At 41.8% G+C, this 23,948-nt stretch overlaps 1 protein-coding gene across 8 annotated transcripts in view; it reads left to right on the top strand.

Annotated features, from left to right (window-relative positions):
• The window catches only part of TASP1 (taspase 1), a 168,596-nt gene that overhangs the window by 48,224 nt on the left and 96,424 nt on the right, over positions 1–23,948 (top strand). For 6 of the 8 annotated variants that reach the window (XR_007774190.1, XM_050952178.1, XM_050952179.1 and 3 more), the window contains exons 9-10: positions 5,100–5,219; positions 6,281–6,359. Coding sequence is in view for 7 of the 8 variants with exons in the window: in XM_050952178.1 (XP_050808135.1) it covers positions 5,100–5,219; positions 6,281–6,359 (199 nt within the window). In the remaining variant the exon portion in view is untranslated. Of the gene's footprint in view, positions 1–5,099; positions 5,220–6,280; positions 6,360–20,857; positions 20,977–21,985; positions 22,896–23,948 lie in introns of those variants that run through there. The other 2 variants (XM_050952181.1, XM_050952184.1) reach the window with 2 other exon arrangements.

Below are 23,948 nucleotides of genomic sequence, written 5' to 3'. Positions count from 1 at the left end.
TCCCTAAATATCTGTTTTAAAAAACCTGACTGAACATGGTTGAAAACGTTTATTAGTACTAGAGAATGGCAAAAGGTCCTGTTCTTAATCTGCAAATTTTTGTTGACTGTTTAAGCTTTTTTCTGTTATATTGAAACAAGCCTCTTGCCTGAAGAATTGCCATCTGCTTGGTTTGAGTAACATTGGGTTTAAGAGTCATATGTACACAATATGTCTTTGTTCAGGCCTACTGCTTTTGAAAAACAAAAACCCTAAATTGCATGATTTTGTTGGACTTGTTTTGACAATACGATTTAGTTTTAAAGATATTTTAACTAACTTAACTGTATGTGAGTATTTTCCTCTTTTTAATTGTGATTTAAGGAGGTTAGGAAATATATACTTGTTCCTGCGGTCCGAACACTCTGGGTGACATTATTGATCTTCAGAGATGGCTTTTTAGTAGCCATCACATCATCCCGTAGGGTCTTGGACATTGGTGCTTTGATGGCAGATCCTACCTTTCACAGTATTCTGGTTGTATTATCACTTACGATGCTGCAGTCATTCAGCCCCTACTCCCCCCAAAAGGATAATAGTGCATTTGACCAGATCACAGGTAACATCTATGACATAATTTAAGAATGTGCTAGTATATGAGCTATGGAGGGCCACTACGTAGGCTTCAATACATCCATTTTAGAAACGCTATACTGCGTCCCATGCTGCTAGATCCAGTGTGGCACTTGGTTCGACAGTGCTATCTTCAGATCTGGACTGGATTCCAAAGCTCCTTCCTCCCTTTGGGGATACTGCTTGGAAGTCGTCCTTCTGCTTGAGATTCACAGCCATGAATTCTTTTCTGCAGTTAGATACCTAAGCCCAGTCAGCCATTTTCCAAGAAACAGAGGAGCATGAGGAGACCTCTTATAGCCTTTAGCGCAGTGGGTAGTGTACTCATCCAGAAGGTGGGAGAGCTGGGTTCCATCCCCCTCTGCTTGATGTGGAGCAGGGACTTGAACCATAGTCTCCTGCTTCCCAGGAGAGTGCCCTTACCAGTGGGCTATGGATACTCCTAGGACAGATTTCTCTTAATCTCTCCTGTTGTTGAAATAGTTCCAGTGTGTATAAGTGAGCACATATTTTTGGGCCTGGGAAAGTGAGAATGACTCTACAGGTCAGTGGTTAGGGCACTTGCCTGGGAGATGAGAGAGACAAATTCAAGTCCCTGCTTCATGTCAGGCAGAGGGTGTGATTAAATCAGTCTTCCACATCTCGGCTGAGCGTTGTAACCACTGGGCTAAAGGTTATAAAAGGAGAGCAATCATTTTTGTGTGGGTTTAGGTGTGCTCAGAGCACACACCCACAGGATTGGGCCTTGAAGGCCAGATAGACAGGGGATTGTTAAGTTTAGTTTCTCCCCATGGCTTAGAGCTACTGGACAATGTCAAGATGTAAGGATGTGGGCAGCTGAGAGTGTTTCCAGCCACTGAAATGTAGGCATCTTGGGGACTTTAAAGGTAGAAACATAGGTACCTAGGGACTCTAAGCATGTTACAGAGTTAGATGGTAACTGAACAGAGGGTTTGTGAATGACAATGGTGCCTAAATAGTTAGTGGTGCCTAAATGTTGGCCTTAAAATGATAAATTAGTGGCTAAATCCACCTTGTGAATCCCACCCTTAGTGTTCTTTTTAACATAGAAACTCAGAAGTTAATTAATGGCAGAACCATAATTCCTGTGCAACCTTATTTTGGCCTCATTGTGCCTACATAGTGTGATGATCCTTAATTACATGATCACTTTTATCGTGCACAACCCTGCCTGGCTCAATGCAGAGGATGAATGATGCTCTGGGAAAGAATCAAGGTTGTGCAGTGAAAGGGGTCATTTGCAGAACCTCTGCTTCATTTACTTAAGATGTTGGGAAGGTGTGTAGTGATTGAGTTGGGGACTGCAGGAAGAGAGATTTTCCCCTCCCCCTTGTGGATTCCAGGACCAGCTGCTCCAAGAAGAAGTCACTAATGGTGACTAGAAATTTCATCTCGGCATCCTGTCGTGAGGTGACGTGTACCCAGACAATATGGGGATAGTTGAAATCCCTCTTTATTATTGGGTTTTCTGTTTTTGTAGCCTCTCTACTCTTCCTGAGTGTTTCACTATCATCGTTACCATCCTGGTCAGGTGCTCGGAAGTATATTCCTGCTGTTTATACTCTTATTATTCAAGCATGGAATTTCTATCCATAGAAACTCTGAAATGATCTATCTATGATTCTGTGATGATCCTTGCTTCTGGCAGTCAGAGGTTTAGTGTCACCTTGAGCATAGGGTTACGTCCCTAACTATCTTGGTTAATAGCCATTGATTGACCTATCCTCTATGACCTTATCTAGATCTTTTTTGAACCCAGTTTTACTTTTGGCCATCACAGCATCTCATGATGATGAGTTTCACAGGTTATTATGCATTATGTGAAAAAGTATATTCTCTTGTTTTGTATTAAACCTGCTGCCTATTAATTTCAGTGGCTGACTCCAAGTTTTTTGTATCACGGTAAAGGATAAATAACACTAACCTCGTTCTTGAGATACAGCTGAACCATTTTGGCCAAAACCTTCCAGAAAAATTTAGCCTGAAGGAATCACGTAGCATGTGACTAGAAACAGTATTCATTGTAAATTGCTTTAGGTAAGTTAATATTTGGGTTTTCACTCCTGGTGACTGTATGTTAGTGAATTACTTAAGCTTTGACATAACTGAAACATGTATAGCACTCCTTTTTAACTAAAAATTCTTTGTTTCTTTAGCTGTGTTTAGTGGAGGAGAGAAAGTCATAAAATTTTAATGTTTTCTCATTGAGACAAAGTATTATTATATAGTGTAATATTCAGCTCCATTTGAGGCCCAAGTTGCTTTGTAGTTTTGTGGTGTCGTTTTCTGGGGGGATGGCGGAGAGCTGTTTCCTGTATCTGGAGTTAATGCAAGTTCAAAAGAAGTTGAAATAGTTCTTTTTGATACTTGGTTAATTGATCTGGTTAAGTAGCAATTCAGTTTGGTTGCCTTCTAATTTGTAACTAAATCAAATTCAAAACCTCAGAAGTTACTGTGAATGGAGCTGTCATCCTCTGGTCAAGTTTACTATAAAACACCCAGATAGAGACCTACAGTCAGGCTGTGACATTCAGTAGAAGGGTACACTTGCAAATATTTATAGTAGGAAGATTAATAATTAAAAATAAAGTTTTTTTTCTTATTCCTCTTTGACTGTCTGAAAACTTAGTTTCCTAAGAAAAGGCACTAGAAATTTGGAACCTGGTATGTGAGTCATTTTACTTAGTTACTGGAGTTAATAGCCATAGTGTGTGATATTTTACATCCAGCATTTACGTTTGTGAGCTATTTACATGCTAAAAATTGAATTGGAAATTCTAATTTTGTATATTTGAAGAGACTTGGTTTTTTTCCTAATCTCTCATTTTTAAGTAGAGAAAAATGAATGAACTCTATGGAGAATCTTCCATGGAAGACTCTCAGTTCTAGCTTTCACTTTCTCTTTAACTTCTAAAAAGATAAATTACCAGTACAGTGTGACCTGTAGTCCTAGCTGTCAGCTCCACTGGAGGAGCATTAGTAGTGACTGCCACAGTGATGCTGCAGACTTGAGCTTTGGAAGAAAATTTTATAGCAGGTAGCATTGAATTTCTCACTTGCTCTTAAGTGTTTTGTTTTTGTTACAGAAGCTGAGGGGTGATGAGTGAGTAGAAAGGAGGAAGAGTGTCAGTTGCAGTCAGAGAAGAAGGATGATCCTGGATAGTTAGGGCCCTAGCCTGGCAATCCAGAGACCTGGGTCAATTCTCTGTTCTGCTATAGATTTCTTTGGTGGCCTGGGGCTAATCTCTGGCTCAGTTCCTCATCTGAAAAATGGAAGTGGGGAAGTACTATCTCATTGATCCTCACAACACCTCTATTACATTGGATTGTGAGGTGTTCAAATGCTATGGTGATGAGGGCCAGATAAGTGCCTGAGATAGGTGGTGGTTCTAGGAGTAATATTGGATTTGGTGCCAATTTCAAGTGCTGGTTCAGAAATAATAATGTGGGTGGAAGAAAGAAACTGCCGGTTAAAGAGTAGGAGAAGAGAGGTGAGCTTCCCTTTTTTCCCCTCAAGAGTACCAGCTGTGGGGGTGAGCTGTGTTGTATTGCCTTGAGGTGGTGCTGAATTCATATCATGGTGGCATGTGAAGATTGCAAGCAAAATTATATAACTAAAGTACTATGTAACATACGCATATTCTTTATGAGTAGTAAAAATTCTGGTTGGTAGATTAAGCCATAACTTTTTCTTTGTCCCACAGCATGAGCTTTTAAATTAGTAGACTTTTGGAACTGGGAACGCTCAAGGGATTGATAATTGGGTGAAGAGCAGCTTTTGGGGGGGGTTGAAGGGGCAATCTGGCAAATATGAACATGGATAACTTTACTCACATGAGTAGCTTCACTGAATTCAGTGGAACTGTTCACCAGGGTGATTGTGTGCAGGATTGAATTTTTATAACAACTTAAATGTATGCCATGAAGCTAGTGATACAGAATACCCATAAATGAGTTAATAGTAGAATTGAGCATAAATTTTCCCATGATTAAATTATTTGCCAAAAAATGCAGTTCTGGTTGACCTGAAACTATTTGTTGATTGGTCAAGTTTGCCAAATTAGTTTTGACAAAACCAAAAGATGAACACATTTGGTAGTGTTGACATGAAACTTCATTTTGGCATTGCTGAAGCATTTTTGGGCTGATGTAACAAAATGGGGAGCTGGTGAGAGTGCCACCCTTTTTATAACTTTTGGTTCGGTGGCTCGAGAGTCATTCTCCATCTCTTTCCTTGATTCAGTGCCTATTCATGAATAAGTGAATTGCCACTTTGAATGAAAATTTACAACATTATAGACCAGATACACTGTGGACCGTAATAAAGAAGCTTTTTCTGTTGGATTGCCTGTTAGTTATCAGATTTTGAGCACTGCTTTTGCATACTTTTAAAGAAATATAATTTATTTTTAGCCCTCTGTTAGTATACTATTTTTAGTAGTTGCTTCTATTTGTGTGTCCTACAGGAGAATGACTCAGGAACACTGGATACAGTTGGTGCAATCGTTGTTGACCAAGAAGGAAATGTTGCTGCTGCTGTCTCCAGTGGAGGCTTAGCTTTGAAGCATCCTGGAAGAGTTGGTCAGGTGAGTATGTATTTTCAGCTGGGGACAAATGCTTGGTATTACCAGGGAATGGCTTACATATTTAATAAACAATGTAACTGTAAACTAGGCAAGAGCCAAGTGATAGTGAATTGATGCCTTAGAACTGAATCCAGGTCTTGAACGCTATCACCTGGATTCAGTTCTTGATTACTCTGCATGGGAAAATGAGTTTTGTCTAATCTAGAGGATCTTTATCAGTGTTGCAAAACTTCTTCTAATTTGGCATGCTTTCTGATTATTACATAAGACTGGAATAGCAGGTATGTTGCAGGTCACACTTGGGATGCATTGATAGAGAAAGCTAGAATCTGTTCTTGCTACGCTTAGCTTTTGCTCGTGCTATTAGTATCTCACTTCTGCCACTCATTAAATACCCCACAAAGCTTAAAAGAACAAGTGCCACTTTGTTACCTTTTAGATAAATTTACTAGTTCTGTAAGTTTTTGATCTGTATGTGAGGTTAATATGTCCACTTTCAGATTCAGTGATGCTCTTTTGTTGTGCTAGAATCTTTTGAAGGAGGTGATAAAGATATGATACTACAAGAACACGCAGCATAGATAGGCCTATCAACATGGAGTAACAATTTTGAGACACTTCAAGAGTCTGTGTGCACTACAGCTTACGTTCAACTGGTTAGTCCACTGTTTGGCATCATCCCATGGGTAACCCTCTTTTGGACTGACTTTAAGAATCTTTAGCTACAGCATTTTAAAGAGTTCTTTAAAATGTGTAGCTAAAAGCATTTATGTTTTACATATAAAACATGCTGTAGAGAACTCTATGGTAATAGGGCCATTCCAGCTCCTGTTGAAATGAATGTGAGTTTTTATCAATGCAGCAAGATTGAACCCTCCATCCCTACCTAGGGAGATAAGAGCACCTCCAAGGCACTCCTCTTCAGGATTAACTGTTGAAGGATGTAGCAAAATGTACTGGAGTAACTATTTTGAATCTTACTCCTTTATCCTATGTAATAATCTCCCTTTTCCCCAAAAACTGAGTACTTGAATGTATAAAGGATCCATTTATCTTCTCAGGCAGCTCTTTACGGATGTGGCTGCTGGGCTGAAAATATTGGAGTTCATAATCCTTATTCCACAGCTGTGAGTACTTCAGGTATTTGCTACTTTTGTGAATATTTTGAACTGCTATTCAACTTCCTTTCATTTAAAAATTCAAAACGAGTTATTTAATGTGTAAGTGAATTAAAATCTTAAGACTTGTGTGGTAGCATACCAGAAGATATGTTCTTCAAGCCAGTGAATTCAGTGTCATTAACTACCAAAGAGCCTTTTTTAACATGTTTGAATAAGTTTGTCTGAAACTTCCATAGAGTCTGTGTTTTGTTATCCTAAAGCAATCCATTTGTGGCTGCTCACCTTCTTAGCTATATTTCAATCCATCAGTAACAGTTTGTTGCACCATCTGGTAGTCAGCCCCTTCTGGTTGCCCTTTTCTTCAGTGAGATTTTCTATCCTTGTTAATCATCTCCTGAAACCTAGGCTTCCTACATGGGTTTTGATGTGTTAGATGCAAATAGTGCCCCGATAATATTTTAGTAAATTTGGTATTGCCAATTCCCCTTCCAGCGTGGATATATGTTTTTTGTCTAATACTAATGTAAATCCTGTTTTCTTCTTAATGTACATATTGATAGGACCTGAAGTAAGAGAACTTTCTGGCAACAGTTCTTTACTGTTGCTATGTGGCAAAGACAAATGTAGTGTTTTCCAATCCAGCAAACCTTTTCAGTTTCAAAATAATGGGAGGAAAGTTCATTTCACGTAGCTGATTTGAAGTTAGGAGAAATATTGACTCCTAAATACTTCAGAATTTGTATAATTTAAGCAAACAAGGTATTGTGCAGCTGTTGAACCATAGATCTTTCCATCCTTAGATCTAATTTCAGATTTAATATAATTGTATAGGCTAATATACCTCTGAATTAATTACCTTGAGAATGTGTCATAGATTGCACTGGGTTGGTAATGATTAGTATTGCACAGTCTTCATACAGCACAACAATAAGTTGAGTTTTATTCATTTTAACTTGCTTATGTTTTGAGCCGGGGTTAAATAAAGAGAGCAAACAACAAAAGGAATAGAGGACAACCTCATTTGGTTCCTCTGGTAATTGAAATTCTTGGGCATATACCCCCATTCGCTCCTGTTATATCTGAGGGAGAGTTATATTTATCCATTGTTTTTTTATATTGACTTCAAAGCCCATTTCCAATAGCATTGCTTGTTAGGAAAGGCTACTCTGCTCTATCAAATGCCATTTCCGTGCCTAAAAATAGCACAGGTCTTCAGTTTCTTGTTCTGTATATTATTAAACAATCCTGATATTCTAATGTTATTTGGTTGTCTATTGCATGTGGAACCTATTTAACTAATTTGTATTAACTGCTTCTATTCTGGCAAGAGACTTTGAAAATATGTTCATGTCTATATTAAGAAGCAAGATTGGCCTTAACAAGCCACATAGCAGCTTGTCTTTTTGTGGCTTTAGTATTATGCTATCTACCCCTTTCATTGTATTCGGAATCTCCTTACTCCCTACAGAAATCATTGTATCTGGTTTGTCCGCAGTGATGTGACTTTGCTGAAAACCTGTCTGGTCATTTTATATATATATATATATTACTACACTAATATATATAAAATATATATATATATATATTACACTACCTACACTAATATATATATATATATATATATATTGCTGAAGAACTGAGGATATTTTATTTATATATATATATATATATATATATATATATATATATATATATAAAAAAAATATCCTCAGTTCTTCAGCAATCTCTCAGGTCTTAAAACTTACTACTCCTTTGGCATTTTTAAAATGTTTTCCTTCTCTTGTCCTAATTTATAAGCAGCTTATTAGCCTTCATCTCCCACACCCTTTATAATACCTGTTTTCAGCCAGCTTGAGAGCCTCTTCGGTTTTCTCTATAAGTATGGCATTTAGTTGCCTTCAGAATCAGAGGTGTATTAATGTGCTTCTAGACTCTTTTGTGCAAAGCTTGCAGCCTGTCAGTCTCTTATTAATTTTGTTTTATCTGCTTGCTTTTCTTTTTTCCTCTGGGATATTTGGCCTTTATCATTAGTATCAAAATGGAACTTATTTTCTGTTTTGATAGCATCCAAAATAACAATCTTTCATTGGGGAGTAATTCAGCTCCAGTGGTTGTGCACACATTAAGCCTAGGCTCTAACTCAGGTTTGAGCCCAAGCCCCACTTCTTTCCATACACAAGTCAGTCCACACAAAAGTTGAGTCAACAAACACTAAAGCTCAGGCCCAAAATCCTGGTAGGGGAGTGGATCAGAGCCCAAATCCCACTGTGTATCAGACTCTTATTTTGCAGCCTGGATACACCTCATATTGCAGGCCCAAGTCAGAAGGTCTGTCAAGTGCAGTATGAACATATTAACACAACTGTGATACCCGGGTCCAGCAATCGTAAGCCCAGGTTTACAAAGCAGTGTGTGTATTCAAGCATTGGCTTGGAAACTCCAAGTCCATAAGCCCAGGTCCCACAGTCCTGAGTTTATAGTACAGTGTAGACATACCCGAAATCTCTACAATGTTTTGCTAGTGGTTAAGTATTGTGGTTAAGGCACTGGACTGGATATCTCTGGCTGAGTCTCTAGATCAGAGGTGGGCATACTACGGCCTGTGGGACTGTTCTCCCCGGCCCCTCAGCTGCTGCCCTGGGAGGCTAGCCCCCGGCCTCTCCCCTGCTGTTCCCCCTCCTCCGCAGCCTCAGCTCACTGTGCCACCGGCACAATGCTCTGGGCGGTGGGGCGGTGAGCTCCTGGGGCAACGCAGCTGCAGAGCTCGGCCTGAACCGGTGCTCTGTGCTGCGCAGTGGGGCTAGCTCCAGCCAGGGAGGTGGGCCTGGGGGTGGATGGGGCCTGGGGGTGGATGGGGCAAGAGTCCAGGGGGGCCGTCAGGGAACAGGAGGGGTTGGATGAGGCAGGAGTCCTGGAGGGTTGTCGGGGTGAGAAGTGGTGGGGTCAGATAGGGGTCAGGGGCCGGGCCACACCTCCCCTAACTGGCCCTCCATACAATTTCTGAAACTCGATGCGGCCTTCTGGCCAAAAAGTTTCCCTGCCCCTGCTCTAGATGTTAGTGTAGTAATGCACTCATCTGCTAAAATCTACTCCACTGGCCTTGCCACCCCAATCTAATAGTAATATAATTAATTTGCTGCCTGTGGCTTTTTAGTATTCCCCCTCTCAGCTGAATTCTAGGACTTTTTTTGGGTAAAGATCTTGTATCTTCTTATTAGTATATATTGCACAATGCAGCGACTTTTACAAATAAACCAAACAAAAAAAATCTGTAGATCTTTCCACCTAGCATCAAAATGCACCCACATTGGGCCTGAAAGCATTAGATCTTGTGGTACCAGCTAAAATGTGAACAATTTAGAACAGGAAAGGAAGAACGTACCCAAATAAAAAGAGAGGGAGCTTAGGTTGGTAGCTATAATGAGATATTGATAAAACTTTGACTCTGAAGGAAAAGTACTATTTATTGAATTGTCAACATGGAAATCTTTATCAAATATCTAATGATACATCACAGGCAAGGTTGGGCATGGCTACAAGATCACAGCCCAAGAACATGCTTGATAAAAGCATGTTGCCGGATGGCAGGCTTCCAGTATCGAAAATTTGTATTCCTGTATTCCTAAATTAAAGAAAGTGTCCCCTTGAAGTCAAAGGCATTGGAAAATTTCTCTACTCAGGGACCATGGAACTGCTCTCAAGTTAATAAATGCATATGCACATGAGTAGTCCCGTTGAACTAGATGGAAGTACTCATGTGTTTAAGTGTTTGCAGGATTGGGGCCATAATTGTTAGTAAGCATGTTTCTAAAGTTGGAGGTTGTTTTGATGAAAAATCGGAGGGCAGCTTTATTTAATTTTCTTAAATTATTCTTTACAATAGTCAGATGGGTTTGTTGAAGCCTATGCAAGCAAACATCCTGATACACTTAAGAAGATGTCTAGATTTAATGACTGCCTTAAATAAGTTTTTTATTTAATCCTGGTACCATTTTTTTTATAGTGGTAAATACTTTAATGGCTATTTATAAGTATATTATTTTTCTTGCTTCAAATCTATTAGTCCTAGTTTGTATGACATTACATTAGTTGCAATTCCAGCTAATTGAAATAGACTGCTGATGGTCTGTGAAGCTTAGCCATCTGTTCACTAAATGTTTTGCAATTCAGGGTAGTAGTGGTTAATCTCTTTTTTTCTGATTTTCCTATAAATTTTTTGTATGTGTGATAGAAATGTTGACAGGAAGTCAGAACTCTTGTAATCTATGCCATTCTTTTTCCATTTTCAGAAGCTCAAAAGCTTTATTTTATAATATAATATGTTTTAGGTATTCAGGTCTGACTCTTATTTAAAATATGCTCAACCAACAATGTTAACAACAAAACTGATTAGGAAGCTGTAGAGACTGAATCAAGGAAAGATTAAAAATGCTAAATGTGTGGCTTCACTAGGTGAAGGGAAAAGCGACATAACCACGTGCAAGTATTTGAAGGGTGAAATCACCAAGGAAGGGAAGGAATTTACTTAGAGGATATTGCACTAGGGAAAAAAATTGAAATATTACCTGAAATACTAGGAAAATGTTCTTGAAAGTCAGAGCTCAGACAGTGGGACAATCTCCTAATGGAAATTTAATGAAATGCTATCACCTGACACATTTAAAAACAGGCTGGACTAATTACTGTAATGAGTAATCATGATTAGCAGAAGTATGAACTAGATGACCTTAAAAGGTCTTTCATTTAATTTACATGATTAATTTGTCAACAATATGACAGTGATAACATTTAAAATGGACTTTCAGGACATTAACTAACCCATATTGCTTCATCTACTCTAACACCTCTTCCCCTCTTGCTGAATTTGAAGAGGTTAGCATAATGTAGGGGGTGACATTGCTGGGAATTATTAATGGAAGCTTATTGCAGTAAAGTAGGTTGTAACTGGGGTATTCAATTATAAAACTATTATCATCTTTTGCATTATGCTCTTGTTTAACCATTCATGTCCATAGTATTGTTATAGAATTAAAAATGTAACCTTGTGTGATAAGGCTTTCCCTTCATCAGACTAAACATTCCAATAAGTATAACATATGGATTTCGTCATATGGAAATGCTTAAAAGCTTTTACCAAGATTTCTTTTCTGAAACAGAACTAACCAGTTGACCAATCAAGTAGTGAAAACCATAATGTCTTGTGGGGTAGGAAAAGTGAGACTAAATCAATCACTTAAAGATGCACACAGCATTTCATCTCTATATTACTGGTTCAAGTGTGACCAAGATCTATAGTAAGCAAAATTAATTGCTGACTGGGAAGCACAGAGGCTAAAAACTGAATTGACGTGGAGAATGATCGTCCCTACTGTGATACCGCTGAGCTTGCCTGTTCTGCCAGCCTGGGCACCCTGTTTACCTGTCTTGCTGAGCCAGGCTATTAAGCCTCCTCCAGCACACACACAGGCAGGGCCACATCCAACTGCAGAACAACACAGACTCTAAGATCAGCTCTGGGAAGCCTCCGATTAAGGGATTTGCCCCAGCACTCAGGGTCCACCTCCTTTAGAGTGCTGATCCAAAGGTATATTATGAAATCCGCCTGCCCCCCAGTTAGAAATGTCAGAAACTGGGTTTAATCATAAACAAAACAAATTTTATTAACTATAAAAGGCCAATTTTAAGTGGTTAAAGAGAGAGCAAACAGAACACAGCAGATTGCTAAGCAAATAAAACACACATACGAAGTTTGTTTCATAAAGAAATTGGTTACAAATAGTAATTTCTCACCCTGGATATTGTTGCAGGCAGGTTACAGAAAGTCTCGAAAGGCAGCTGTACTGGTCTCCAGCTTGAGACCTCAGTTATTATTACTCACAAACTAGACATCCTTCCAGCTTGGGCTCAACCCTTCTCCCCCCAGTTCAGTTCTTGCTTCCAGGTATTTCCCAGTATCTCTTTGGGCAGGGAGGCAGAGGAGAACCACCATGATGTCACTCGCCTGCCTTATCTAGCTTTTGTGTATGGCAGGAATCCTTTGTCTCCCAGTGGAAGAACATTGGCATGCCAAGGAGTGGATCCCAGTACCAGATGACTCAGACCCATGACTCTCCAGGTCTGTGGCAGCTGTCTGGAGCATCCACAGGAAAACTAAGCTCTTTCACAGTCCATTGTCTTTGCTAATGGCCCATTAGCCCTGTCTGGCTTTTCTATTGTTGTACTTGAAGGGATAGTTGTGGGTGATGCCCAAAGTAACACGTTTGAAATACGGATATATATAGTCAATATTCCTAACTTCAGATACAGAAATGATGCAGGCATACAAATTGGATAATCACACTCAGTAAATGATAAACTTTCCAATGATATACTTTATGCAAAATGGCTCATGTAAGATATGTTATGTCATATTCATATCATAAGCATATTTTCATGAAGAATGTGGAGTAAAAAGTCACACATACATTTTATAGTCCCTTCCTCTAGGGATTGAATCGCTGTTGGTGGGAAAGCTACTACCAGCTTTTCCACCAAAGTACCATAATCAAAGCTTGTCATAAACAGATAGCTAAGGGTTAATGTCTCTTTCACCTGAAGCACCTGACCAGAGGACCAATCAGGAAACCGGATTTTTTCAACTTTGGGTGGAGGGAATTGAGTGTCTGAGTCTTTTGTCTGTCTGCCTGCTTTCTCTGAGCTTTGGAGAAGTAGTTCTACTTTCTAATCTTCTGTTTCTAAGTGTAAGGACAAAGAGATCAGATAGTAAGTTATATGGTTTCTTTTCTTTGGTATTTGCATGAATATAAGTGCTGGAGTGCTTTGATTTGTATTCTTTTTGAATAAGGCTGTTTATTCAATATTCTTTTAAGCAATTGACCCTGTATTGTATCATCTTAATACAGAGAGACCATTGGTATGTATTTTTCTTTCTTTTTTTATATAAAGCTTTCTTTTAAGACCTGTTGGAGTTTTTCTTTACTTCAGGGAAATTGAGTCTGTACTCACCAGGGAATTGGTGGGAGGAAGAAATCAGGGGGAGATCTGTGTGTTGGATTGCTAGCCTGATTTTGTATTCCCTCTGGGGGAATAGGAAAGTACCTTTTGTTTCCAGGACTGGAAACAGAGAGGGGGAGTCACCCTGTGTAGTTTCACAGAGCTTGTGTCTGTGTATCTCTCCAGGAGCACCTGGAGGGGGGAAGGTAAAAAGGATTATTTCCCTTTGTTGTGAGACTCAAGGGATTTGGGTCTTGGGGTCCCCAGGGAAGGTTTTTCAGGGGGACCAGAGTGCCCCAAAACACTCTAATTTTTTGGGTGGTGGCAGCAGGTACCAGGTCCAAGCTGGTAACTAAGCTTGGAGGTTTTCATGCTAACCCCCATATTTTGGACGCTAAGGTCCAAATCTGGGACTAAGGTTATGATATGGTGTAGCAGCGGGTGGGATATAGACAGAATCCAGAAGCCAGTAGGAATATTATATTTTTCTCTTCTCTGGTAAGGGCTTTTTAGCAGAGAGAAACAGTTGGTTTTAAAAGGGAACCAGAGAGAATTTTTTTTTTCTGCTCTCTCTGGCAGTTTGTGGCTTGCATGTTAAGCGAGAAGCCATTAAGAGACTGTTGAGGGTCTTTTGTCACACAATAGCACTCCCATTGAGAGTCATTACCAGCACTATATGAATGCAAATAAAGTGGTTTTTCAGGTTTACTTAACATTGAAAATTAGCTAAAGGCACTGTTGCTAGGCAGACTTCAGGAGGCAACAGAGAACCTGCAGTTCAGAAGATAAACACCGGAGGGCACCCCAACACAAGAAAACAGGAATCATGACTTCTAAGGCAAAAATTGAGGCCGAAGAACAAATCAAAGAAGCTGAACACAGGCGAGAGATGGAGATGAAAGAAAAGGAAGAAAGCATGAAACTGGCAGCCTTCCAAAGAGAACAGGCAGCCCAAGAGGCAGCACACAAAAGAAAACTAGAAGAAGAAGAGGTGGCCTACCGAAGGAAACAAGCAGAAGAAGAGTTGGCCCACCGCCGAGAAATGGAAAAACAACAAAAAGAAATGGAAAAACAACAAAAAGAGAATGAAGAGAAGGAAAAACAGAGAAAACATGAACTGGAGTTGGCAAAAGCTGGGCTGCATGTGCCAGCCAACCCTAACAACCCGGCGCCAATTATTGCTCCACAGCACAGGAAATTTCCCACCTACAAGGCAGGTGATGACACCGAGGCCGCCTTAGAAAATTTTGAAAGAGCCTGTCTTGGGTACAGCATTCCCGAAGACCAGTACATGGTAGAATTGAGGTCACAGCTCAGTGGACCTTTAGCAGAGGTGGCAGCTGAAATGCCTAAGCAGCAAATGAATGACTATAAACTTTTTCAAACCAAGGCCAGATACAGGATGGGGATAACCCCAGATCATGCCCGTCGGCGCTTCAGAACCCAAAAGGGGAAACCAGAGGTGTCATTTCCCAAACACGCCTACTACATTGCAAAAAACTATGAGGCCTGGATAACAGGAAACAACATTCAAACCTTGGAAGAATTGCACCTCCTCATACAAATGGAGCAGTTCTTGGATGGTGTTCCTGAAGACATCACACGGTACATACAAGATGGAAATCCCAAAGATATCGCTGAGGCGGGGGAGATTGGAGCCAAATGGATGGAACTGGCAGAAAGCAAGAAAGCTACTGTCAAGGGGAACGATTACCCCAGGGGGCACACAGACCATAAACCCTACAACCGAGGACAGCCAAAGACCCCACATACCACCCAAGTAAAGCCACAGATACCCTACCCTTCAACCTCACCAGTCTCCAGTAACTCACCTCGGCCCAGTGACCCATCAGATGGAAGATGCTTTAAGTGTAATGAACTGGGACATATCAAGGCCAACTGTCCCAAGAACACCATGCGAGTGCAATTCATTACACCACCATCACCCCAAAGATCCCCAGGCCCGGATGCCTCTCAAATACCCTTGGAGCGAAGGGAAAATTTGAGAGTGGGCGGAAAGAAGGTTACTGCGTGGAGAGACACGGGGGCACAAGTGTCAGCTATCCACCAATCCTTCGTTGACCCCAAGTTCATCAACCCAAAGGCCAAAGTTACAATTTACCCCTTCATGTCACAAGCTGTAGACTTGCCTACAGCTCAACTGCCTGTCCAGTACAAAGGCTGGTCAGGAATGTGGACTTTTGCAGTCTATGACAATTATCCTATCCCCATGCTACTGGGGGAAGACTTGGCCAACCAGGTGAGGCGGGCCAAGAGAGTGGGAATGGTTACACGTAGCCAAACCAGGCAAGCTTCCAGACCCATTCCTGTTCCTGAACCGTCCACAGACGCCCCGTCTGTGTTACCAGAGACCCAGACAGAGGTAGTGGACCCAGATTCCATGCCAACCACTGAAACAGCCACAGCACCTCCAGTCCCAGGCCCGGAACTGGAACAGCAACCAGCACCAGCAATTGCAACCCCATCTTCAAACTCAACGCCAGTGGGCGCCAGCGAGCCAAAACTGGCAGAAGCAACAGACAGCCATACCCAAAAGGCTCAGCCAGAGCCTGAAATACCCTCAGGTGCACCAGCGGAGAGCGGTTCACCAGCAACGGAAACAACCCCATCACCTACATCGCTTCCAGAGGGACCAAGCCCAAGTCCACAGTCTGAGGAAGAGCTGGTGACCCCAGCCTCAAGGGAACAGTTCCAGACTGAGCAGGAAGCAGATGACAGCCTTCAGAAAGCGTGGGCGGCGGCACGGAGCACCCCACCGCCTCTCAGCTCTTCTAATCGATCCCGGTTTGTTATAGACCAAGGACTTTTATACAAGGAAATTCTTTCTGGTGGACACCGGGAAGAATGGCAGCCGCAAAAACAGTTGGTGGTTCCAACTAAGTACCGGGGGAAGCTCTTAAGCTTAGCCCATGATCATCCCAGTGGCCATGCTGGGGTGAACAGAACCAAAGACCGGTTGGGGAAGTCCTTCCACTGGGAGGGGATGGGCAAGGACGTTGCCAAGTATGTCCGGTCTTGTGAGGTATGCCAAAGAGTGGGAAAGCCTCAAGACCAGGTCAAGGCCCCTCTCCAGCCACTCCCCATAATTGAGGTCCCATTTCAGCGAGTAGCTGTGGATATTCTGGGCCCTTTCCCAAAAAAGACGCCCAGAGGAAAGCAGTACGTACTGACTTTAGTGGACTTTGCTACCCGATGGCCAGAAGCAGTAGCTCTAGGCAACGCCAGGGCTAACACTGTGTGCCTGGCCCTAACAGACATCTTTGCCAGGGTAGGTTGGCCCTCCGACATCCTTACAGATTCAGGGTCTAATTTCCTGGCAGGGACCATGGAAAAACTGTGGGAAACTCATGGGGTGAATCACTTGGTTGCCACCCCGTACCACCATCAAACCAATGGCCTGGTGGAAAGGTTCAATGGAACTTTGGGGGCCATGATACGAAAATTCATCAACGAATTCTCCAATAATTGGGACCTAGTGTTGCAGCAGTTGCTGTTTGCCTACAGGGCTGTACCACATCCCAGTTTAGGGTTTTCACCATTTGAACTTGTGTATGGTCACGAGGTTAAGGGGCCATTACAGTTGGTGAAGCAGCAATGGGAGGGGTTTACGCCTTCTCCAGGAACTAACATTCTGGACTTTGTAAGCAACCTACAAAGCACCCTCCGACACTCTTTAGCCCTTGCTAGAGAGAACCTAAAGGATGCTCAAGAAGAGCAAAAGGCCTGGTATGACAGACATGCCAGAGAACGTTCCTTCAAGGTAGGAGACCAGGTTATGGTCTTGAAGGCGCAACAGGCCCATAAGATGGAAGCATCATGGGAAGGGCCATTCACGGTCCAAGAGCGCCTGGGAGCTGTAAACTACCTCATAGCATTTCCCAATTCCTCCCTAAAGCCTAAAGTGTACCATGTTAATTCTCTCAAGCCTTTTTATTCCAGAGACTTACAGGTTTGTCAGTTTACAGTCCAGGGAGATGATGCTGAGTGGCCTGATGGTGTCTACTACGACGGGAAAAAAGACGGTGGCGTGGAAGAGGTGAACCTCTCAACCACCCTGGAACGTCTGCAGCGGCAACAAATCAAGGAGCTGTGCACTAGCTTCGCCCCATTGTTCTCAGCCACCCCAGGACGGACTGAACGGGCATACCACTCCATTGATACAGGTAATGCTCACCGAATCAGAACCCCACCCTACCGAGTGTCTCCTCATGCCCAAGCTGCTATAGAACGGGAGATCCAGAACATGCTACAGATGGGTATAATCCGCCCATCTACCAGTGCATGGGCATCTCCAGTGGTTCTGGTACCCAAACCAGATGGGGAAATACGCTTTTGCGTGGACTACCGTAAGCTAAATGCGGTAACTCGTCCGGACAACTATCCAATGCCACGCACTGATGAGCTATTGGAGAAGTTGGGACGTGCCCAGTTCATCTCTACGATAGACTTAACCAAGGGGTACTGGCAAGTACCGCTAGATGAACCTGCCAAGGAGAGGTCAGCATTCGTCACCCATGTGGGGGTGTATGAATTCAATGTCCTTCCTTTCGGCCTTCGAAATGCACCCGCCACCTTCCAGAGGCTGGTAGATGGTCTACTAGCTGGACTGGGAGAATTTGCAGTTGCCTACCTCGATGATGTGGCCATTTTTTCAGACTCCTGGCCCGAACACCTACTACACCTGGAAAAGGTCTTTGAGCGCATCAGGCAGGCCGGACTAACTGTTAAGGCCAAAAAGTGTCAAATAGGCCAAAACAGAGTGACTTCCCTGGGGCACCAGGTGGGTCGAGGAACCATAAACCCCCTACAGGCCAAGGTGGATGCTATCCAAAAGTGGCCTGTCCCAAAGTCAAAGAAGCAGGTCCAATCCTTCTTAGGCTTCGCCGGATACTACAGGCGATTTGTACCACACTACAGCCAAATCGCTGCCCCATTGACTGACCTGACCAAAAAGACCCAGCCAAATGCCGTTAAGTGGACTGATGAGTGTCAAAAGGCCTTTACCCAGCTTAAGGCGACGCTCATGTCTGACCCTGTGCTCAGGGCCCCGGACTTTGACAAGCCATTCCTAGTAACCACAGATGCATCTGAGCGTGGTATAGGAGCAGTGCTCATGCAGAAAGCAACAGATCACAACTTCCATCCTGTCGTGTTTCTCAGCAAGAAACTGTCTGAGAGGGAAAGTCACTGGTCAGTCAGTGAAAAGGAATGCTATGCCATTGTGTACGCCCTGGAAAAGCTACGCCCATATGTTTGGGGACGGCGGTTCCAACTACAAACTGACCATGCTGCACTAAAGTGGCTTCATACTGCCAAGGGGAACAACAAGAAACTTCTTCGTTGGAGTTTAGCTCTCCAAGATTTTGATTTTGAAATTCAACACATCACAGGAGCTTCTAACAAAGTAGCTGATGCACTCTCCCGTGAAAGTTTCCCAGAATTCAGTAGTTAAAAAGTGTTCTTAAAATGTAGAAGTCTGTTAGTTATATACTTAGTAGTATATGTAAAGGTACATGTGTTGTAGTAATCTGTTTATTTTAAAGTTCTAGAAGGAAATCGCCGCCAGTGAGCTTCCCCACTGTCTGCAATTTGGGGGGCGTGTCATAAACAGATAGCTAAGGGTTAATGTCTCTTTCACCTGAAGCACCTGACCAGAGGACCAATCAGGAAACCGGATTTTTTCAACTTTGGGTGGAGGGAATTGAGTGTCTGAGTCTTTTGTCTGTCTGCCTGCTTTCTCTGAGCTTTGGAGAAGTAGTTCTACTTTCTAATCTTCTGTTTCTAAGTGTAAGGACAAAGAGATCAGATAGTAAGTTATATGGTTTCTTTTCTTTGGTATTTGCATGAATATAAGTGCTGGAGTGCTTTGATTTGTATTCTTTTTGAATAAGGCTGTTTATTCAATATTCTTTTAAGCAATTGACCCTGTATTGTATCATCTTAATACAGAGAGACCATTGGTATGTATTTTTCTTTCTTTTTTTATATAAAGCTTTCTTTTAAGACCTGTTGGAGTTTTTCTTTACTTCAGGGAAATTGAGTCTGTACTCACCAGGGAATTGGTGGGAGGAAGAAATCAAAGGGAGATCTGTGTGTTGGATTGCTAGCCTGATTTTGTATTCCCTCTGGGGGAATAGGAAAGTACCTTTTGTTTCCAGGACCGGAAACAGAGAGGGGGAGTCACCCTGTGTAGTTTCACAGAGCTTGTGTCTGTGTATCTCTCCAGGAGCACCTGGAGGGGGGAAGGGAAAAAGGATTATTTCCCTTTGTTGTGAGACTCAAGGGATTTGGGTCTTGGGGTCCCCAGGGAAGGTTTTTCAGGGGGACCAGAGTGCCCCAAAACACTCTAATTTTTTGGGTGGTGGCAGCAAGTACCAGGTCCAAGCTGGTAACTAAGCTTGGAGGTTTTCATGCTAACCCCCATATTTTGGACGCTAAGGTCCAAATCTGGGACTAAGGTTATGATAAAGCTGTCGGTGCTTTCCCATTCTATGGGTGAAAATAGAGGGCTTCATTTTACAGTATTCTCAAAGGTATTATTCAGCTTTCTTCAGGGAAGCTGTGCCTCATGTGCAGGGGTGAAATCCACTTGTACATTCTGGTCACTTTGCATTACTTGTGCAAAGCAGCCACAAAGGGGCTTTGTGAAGCACTCCTCTAAGTGAATTGTCCAAGAGCAGCAGTCCTTGGGAGAGCTGGCCTGTCAGCAGTGGCTCTGCACATCTTTGAGCATAACTGCCATACAGTTCAGGCTGCAGTTCATCTAGTTCAGAATCTAGTCTCCAACAGTGGCAAGCACCAGATGCTTCAGAGGAAGGTGCAAAAACTGTGGAAGGCAGTTTACCCCACATCTGTTTGGAAGTGCTTCTAATTCCCTGGATAGTCTTATCCATAAATGTGTCCCCTCTCTCTTTGTATTGTGGAGCTTACTGCCGTCGGATGAATCTTGCTGAGTTTCTGGCCTCAGTGACAAGTATACATTTTTTACTCTGGGGGGAATTCTGTGCCACTGTGTGTGGGCAGAATTCGTATCCTGTGCTGATTTCTTTGCTTCTCCGCAGAAAAATGACTTTCTGATGAGGAAGTAAAGGGAAGCCACAAGAGTGGTCATGTGTCCCTCCCCTGCAGTGCGGACACATAATTTTGGGCAGCCAGTGGAGAGGTAAATCACTTCCAGGAGGGAAGGGCTTCCATGACATGGACCTTTGGGGCTGGCCCAGCCCTTGCACGATGTCAGTCGAGTGCAACCTCACCACCAAATATACGTCCCTGGGGAGGACTGCAGAGTGATTTCCCACGTCCATGCAGCCTGTGCTCCTGCTGCCATGCTGAAGCCTCCACATTTATTTATTGACAGATAAAATTTCCAGAATTTTAAAATATTGTGGACAGAATTTTATCTTTTTGGTAAAGAATTTTTAATTTTTGGGCACAGAACTCTCACAGGAGCAATTGCGGGTAGGGGTGGGGATGTCCTTTTTATCAGATTTGTCACTTCCACAGAACCCCTTGACACAGGAAGCATTCCAGGTGAACCAGAAGCATGGTCAAGGCAGTATTTCATGGTGGCGACTCTCTGCTACTACAATACCCAGAAGAACCATGGTAGAAGGGAGTGCAAGGTAGGCAGCTCTTAAGGAATAAAAGGAGAAGGCAGGCATATTGAGGATAATTAAATGAGTGACTAACCAAATCACACTAATGACTAAACACTAAATGCTCACAAATAATATGTATAGGGAAAAATTTTGTCAGAGTTCCTCCACCAGCCTTAATTGGTGGAATTTAAAGCTCAATAAGGACGGGTGGTATCCCTCCTTAGGTAGCCTATAGCGCTCCCTTTCGTGTGGATGGTTCCCTAAGGGTCTGAATCCAGGCTCAGCTGTCCAACAGTCCTCTGACGGCATCAGTCTTTAGAGTTGGTCTTTCACTTCTGGGGTTCGGTCCTCCGGGTTAGTGTTAAGCCTCGTGGCTGAGAGCTAGCAAACACTGCAGGAAGCAACTCCAGTACTGCCCTTCTTCTGGCTGCTGTAACCAGACTCCTTGCAGCAGTTATGTTTTTTTTTGCAAATGCTGCTCCTGCCTGGGGTTCAGATAGTCCCAGCTGCATGCAGACTATCTATTGCCTGCAGTTGATTGCCCTGCTTGCCAGTCAGGCTTCTACCTCCCTCTCCTCCCCTCCCCTCCCCTCCCCCATGTTGATTATGTCTCAAGCACAACCTGGCCAGGAAATATTTATCTGCAGATATTTGTCAGAACAGAATGTGAGCTGGGGGTGAAGCTACCCATCAAAGACCATGATCTCAGATAGTAGAAAGAAGACTCGGCAGCTGAGCTTATAGTCCTGTTCCAGTGCCATCTACAGTAACAACTGCTTTTATGTCAAACTTACTGTTCTTTTTCACAGGGACAAGGTTATATACGTAGGCAGTGCCAGAGCTGAGCTCTGAGCTCAGCATGCTCTTCTCCTTTTCAAAGAGCCTACTGGGGCTCAGCTCATCCAGATTTCTCAAACATAAAATTGCCTGGTGGTGGTGGTGAATCACTCTGCTGAAGAGTAATCATTTTAGTTTGTTGCCCTACCGCTAATTAGATCTAATGTGTCTTGAGTTGTGCACTCATTTTTTACAGTGCTGCCTTGAAGTCCTTGTTTTCTCGCTCTGTTTTGTGTGTGACTTTCACCCTCCCTCCACGTTGTCAAGGAGGACAACACATTATTCACTTGGTACCCTCTTAATGCCACTTCTTTGTTGTCTGGAGGGAATCACTCTTGAGACGTTCAACTACCTTTTTCTTCCACCTTAATAGAGAAGGAGAAACGGACATGAGTGAATGTAGAAGACTGACAGTTTTACCGTAGTGAAAATGTCTGTATTATGACCGTAGTGTTTTGCTAATATTTTAAAGATTATACATGTAAATTCATTATTTCCTTGAAGTTAACTAGTTATTGCTCATTTTATGTGTTGAGTTTTGTATGAATTTTTTGCTATTTAGCACTCAAACTTAGCTTAGTATTTCTACTTCTTTACCTTTTTGGATGTGTTATGGGGAGATGGATAGGTGACTCCTGATTTAAATGGGCTCCTTTTCTTTATAACTTATGTAAAGAGTTTTAAACACATCTATAAAAACAATTCTTAAAGTCTGGATTCAATACAATTAATTTTTAGAGATTTCTGTGGTTGTGCAAAAGCTTTCATAGTACAACCTTTTAATTTATTTTTATTGCATCCGCTCTGAGTTGTAAATTGGCAGATGTTTGTTTTGAATTTTTGCTTCCCAAGGATTTGGACAAGAATGAAAATTAGACTTTTTGCTTGCTTTGCATATTAATTTGATAGTCTATGTAAACTTCCACATTTTCACTGAAAATTTGCTTATCTTTTACTTTACTTACAATGGGCATAAAAGCTAAAAATAATTTACACCCAGTAGTTTAGTGCTGTGACTTTATGAACTGCTGTGAGCATGCAGAACTCATGAAGGACACCTAATACAAAAGGCAAAATATTTATTAACACTCTTGTGCTTCTTGAATTAATCAGGGATTTCAAATTTTGTCACAATTTTTGTGAATTGTTGAACATTAGTAAATGATACATACTGAAATCTGTACTTTGTGAAGTAATTTATTCAAGGATGCTTTTGGAGTTGATTTCATCAAAACGCTTACATATTGTGACATTTTAGATTCTTACAAGGAAATACTAGTAAAGAATAATTTGAATTTTAGTTGCTCCCAGAGGCAAATATCTACGATTAGAACCCCATTACAGTAGGCACTTTGGTGAAATGGTTTATATGGAGAAAATGGTCAAATTTTTGGATACAGTATTATTCATGAACACATTTTAGATCCAAACAGAGAATTTGTTCATTGCTTTTTCATATTAAACACTGCATGTGGCTGGGTCTTCTGCCCTAATAGTTAGAACACCTGTAAGAATGGAACTATTTCAACTGTTATACTATAATAAAAAAAAAGATTCACAATATAGGTTTGTGTGTAGATAAGTAGAAGCTTTCTAATCTCACGTCTGTTTTTTAGAGAGATTTTTTAAAATAACTGTTTTGATTCATTGTATTTTAGCAAAATACAGTAGTTATAGTTTTCCAAAATATACATTCTATTTTTTGTCCAGTTCCTAGACAACTACTTTAAGTTAAGATTGAGAGCATGTATATGTAATTTTAGGGTAAAAAACATTATTATAATGTTATAAATTATCCCAAAATCAAGAATTATAAACCTGGGAAACTTAGGGTTAAACTTGACTCATGATGTTATCCAGTATGAGAAGGGTGAGGTGAAACTGGTGGTAGTGATAACCACCCTTCATTTTGAATAAAAGTAAGAAGCAGTTAAGCTCGTTTTTGGAGGAAGATGCCTGAAATAATAGGAGCCACTGCCCAAAACACATGGCACATGCAAGGCCAGTCAGAAGCTGAACTATGTGGGCTAAAGGGTTTTTCTGGAGGCTAAATGCAAACACATGAGTCTACGTATTGTTTGGTACAGGAGCGTATGTCTGTGGGCAGAAGCAGCCAGCAAGAAAATAGCTGTTACACGGCCTGAGGTAGAGCTTTTTGG

This window comes from Gopherus flavomarginatus, chromosome 4 (assembly GCF_025201925.1).
Source record: "Gopherus flavomarginatus isolate rGopFla2 chromosome 4, rGopFla2.mat.asm, whole genome shotgun sequence".
Classification (NCBI taxonomy): domain Eukaryota; kingdom Metazoa; phylum Chordata; order Testudines; family Testudinidae; genus Gopherus; species Gopherus flavomarginatus.
Note: the sequence above shows the minus strand (reverse complement) of the source record. Positions and strands in the feature narration are given on the sequence as shown.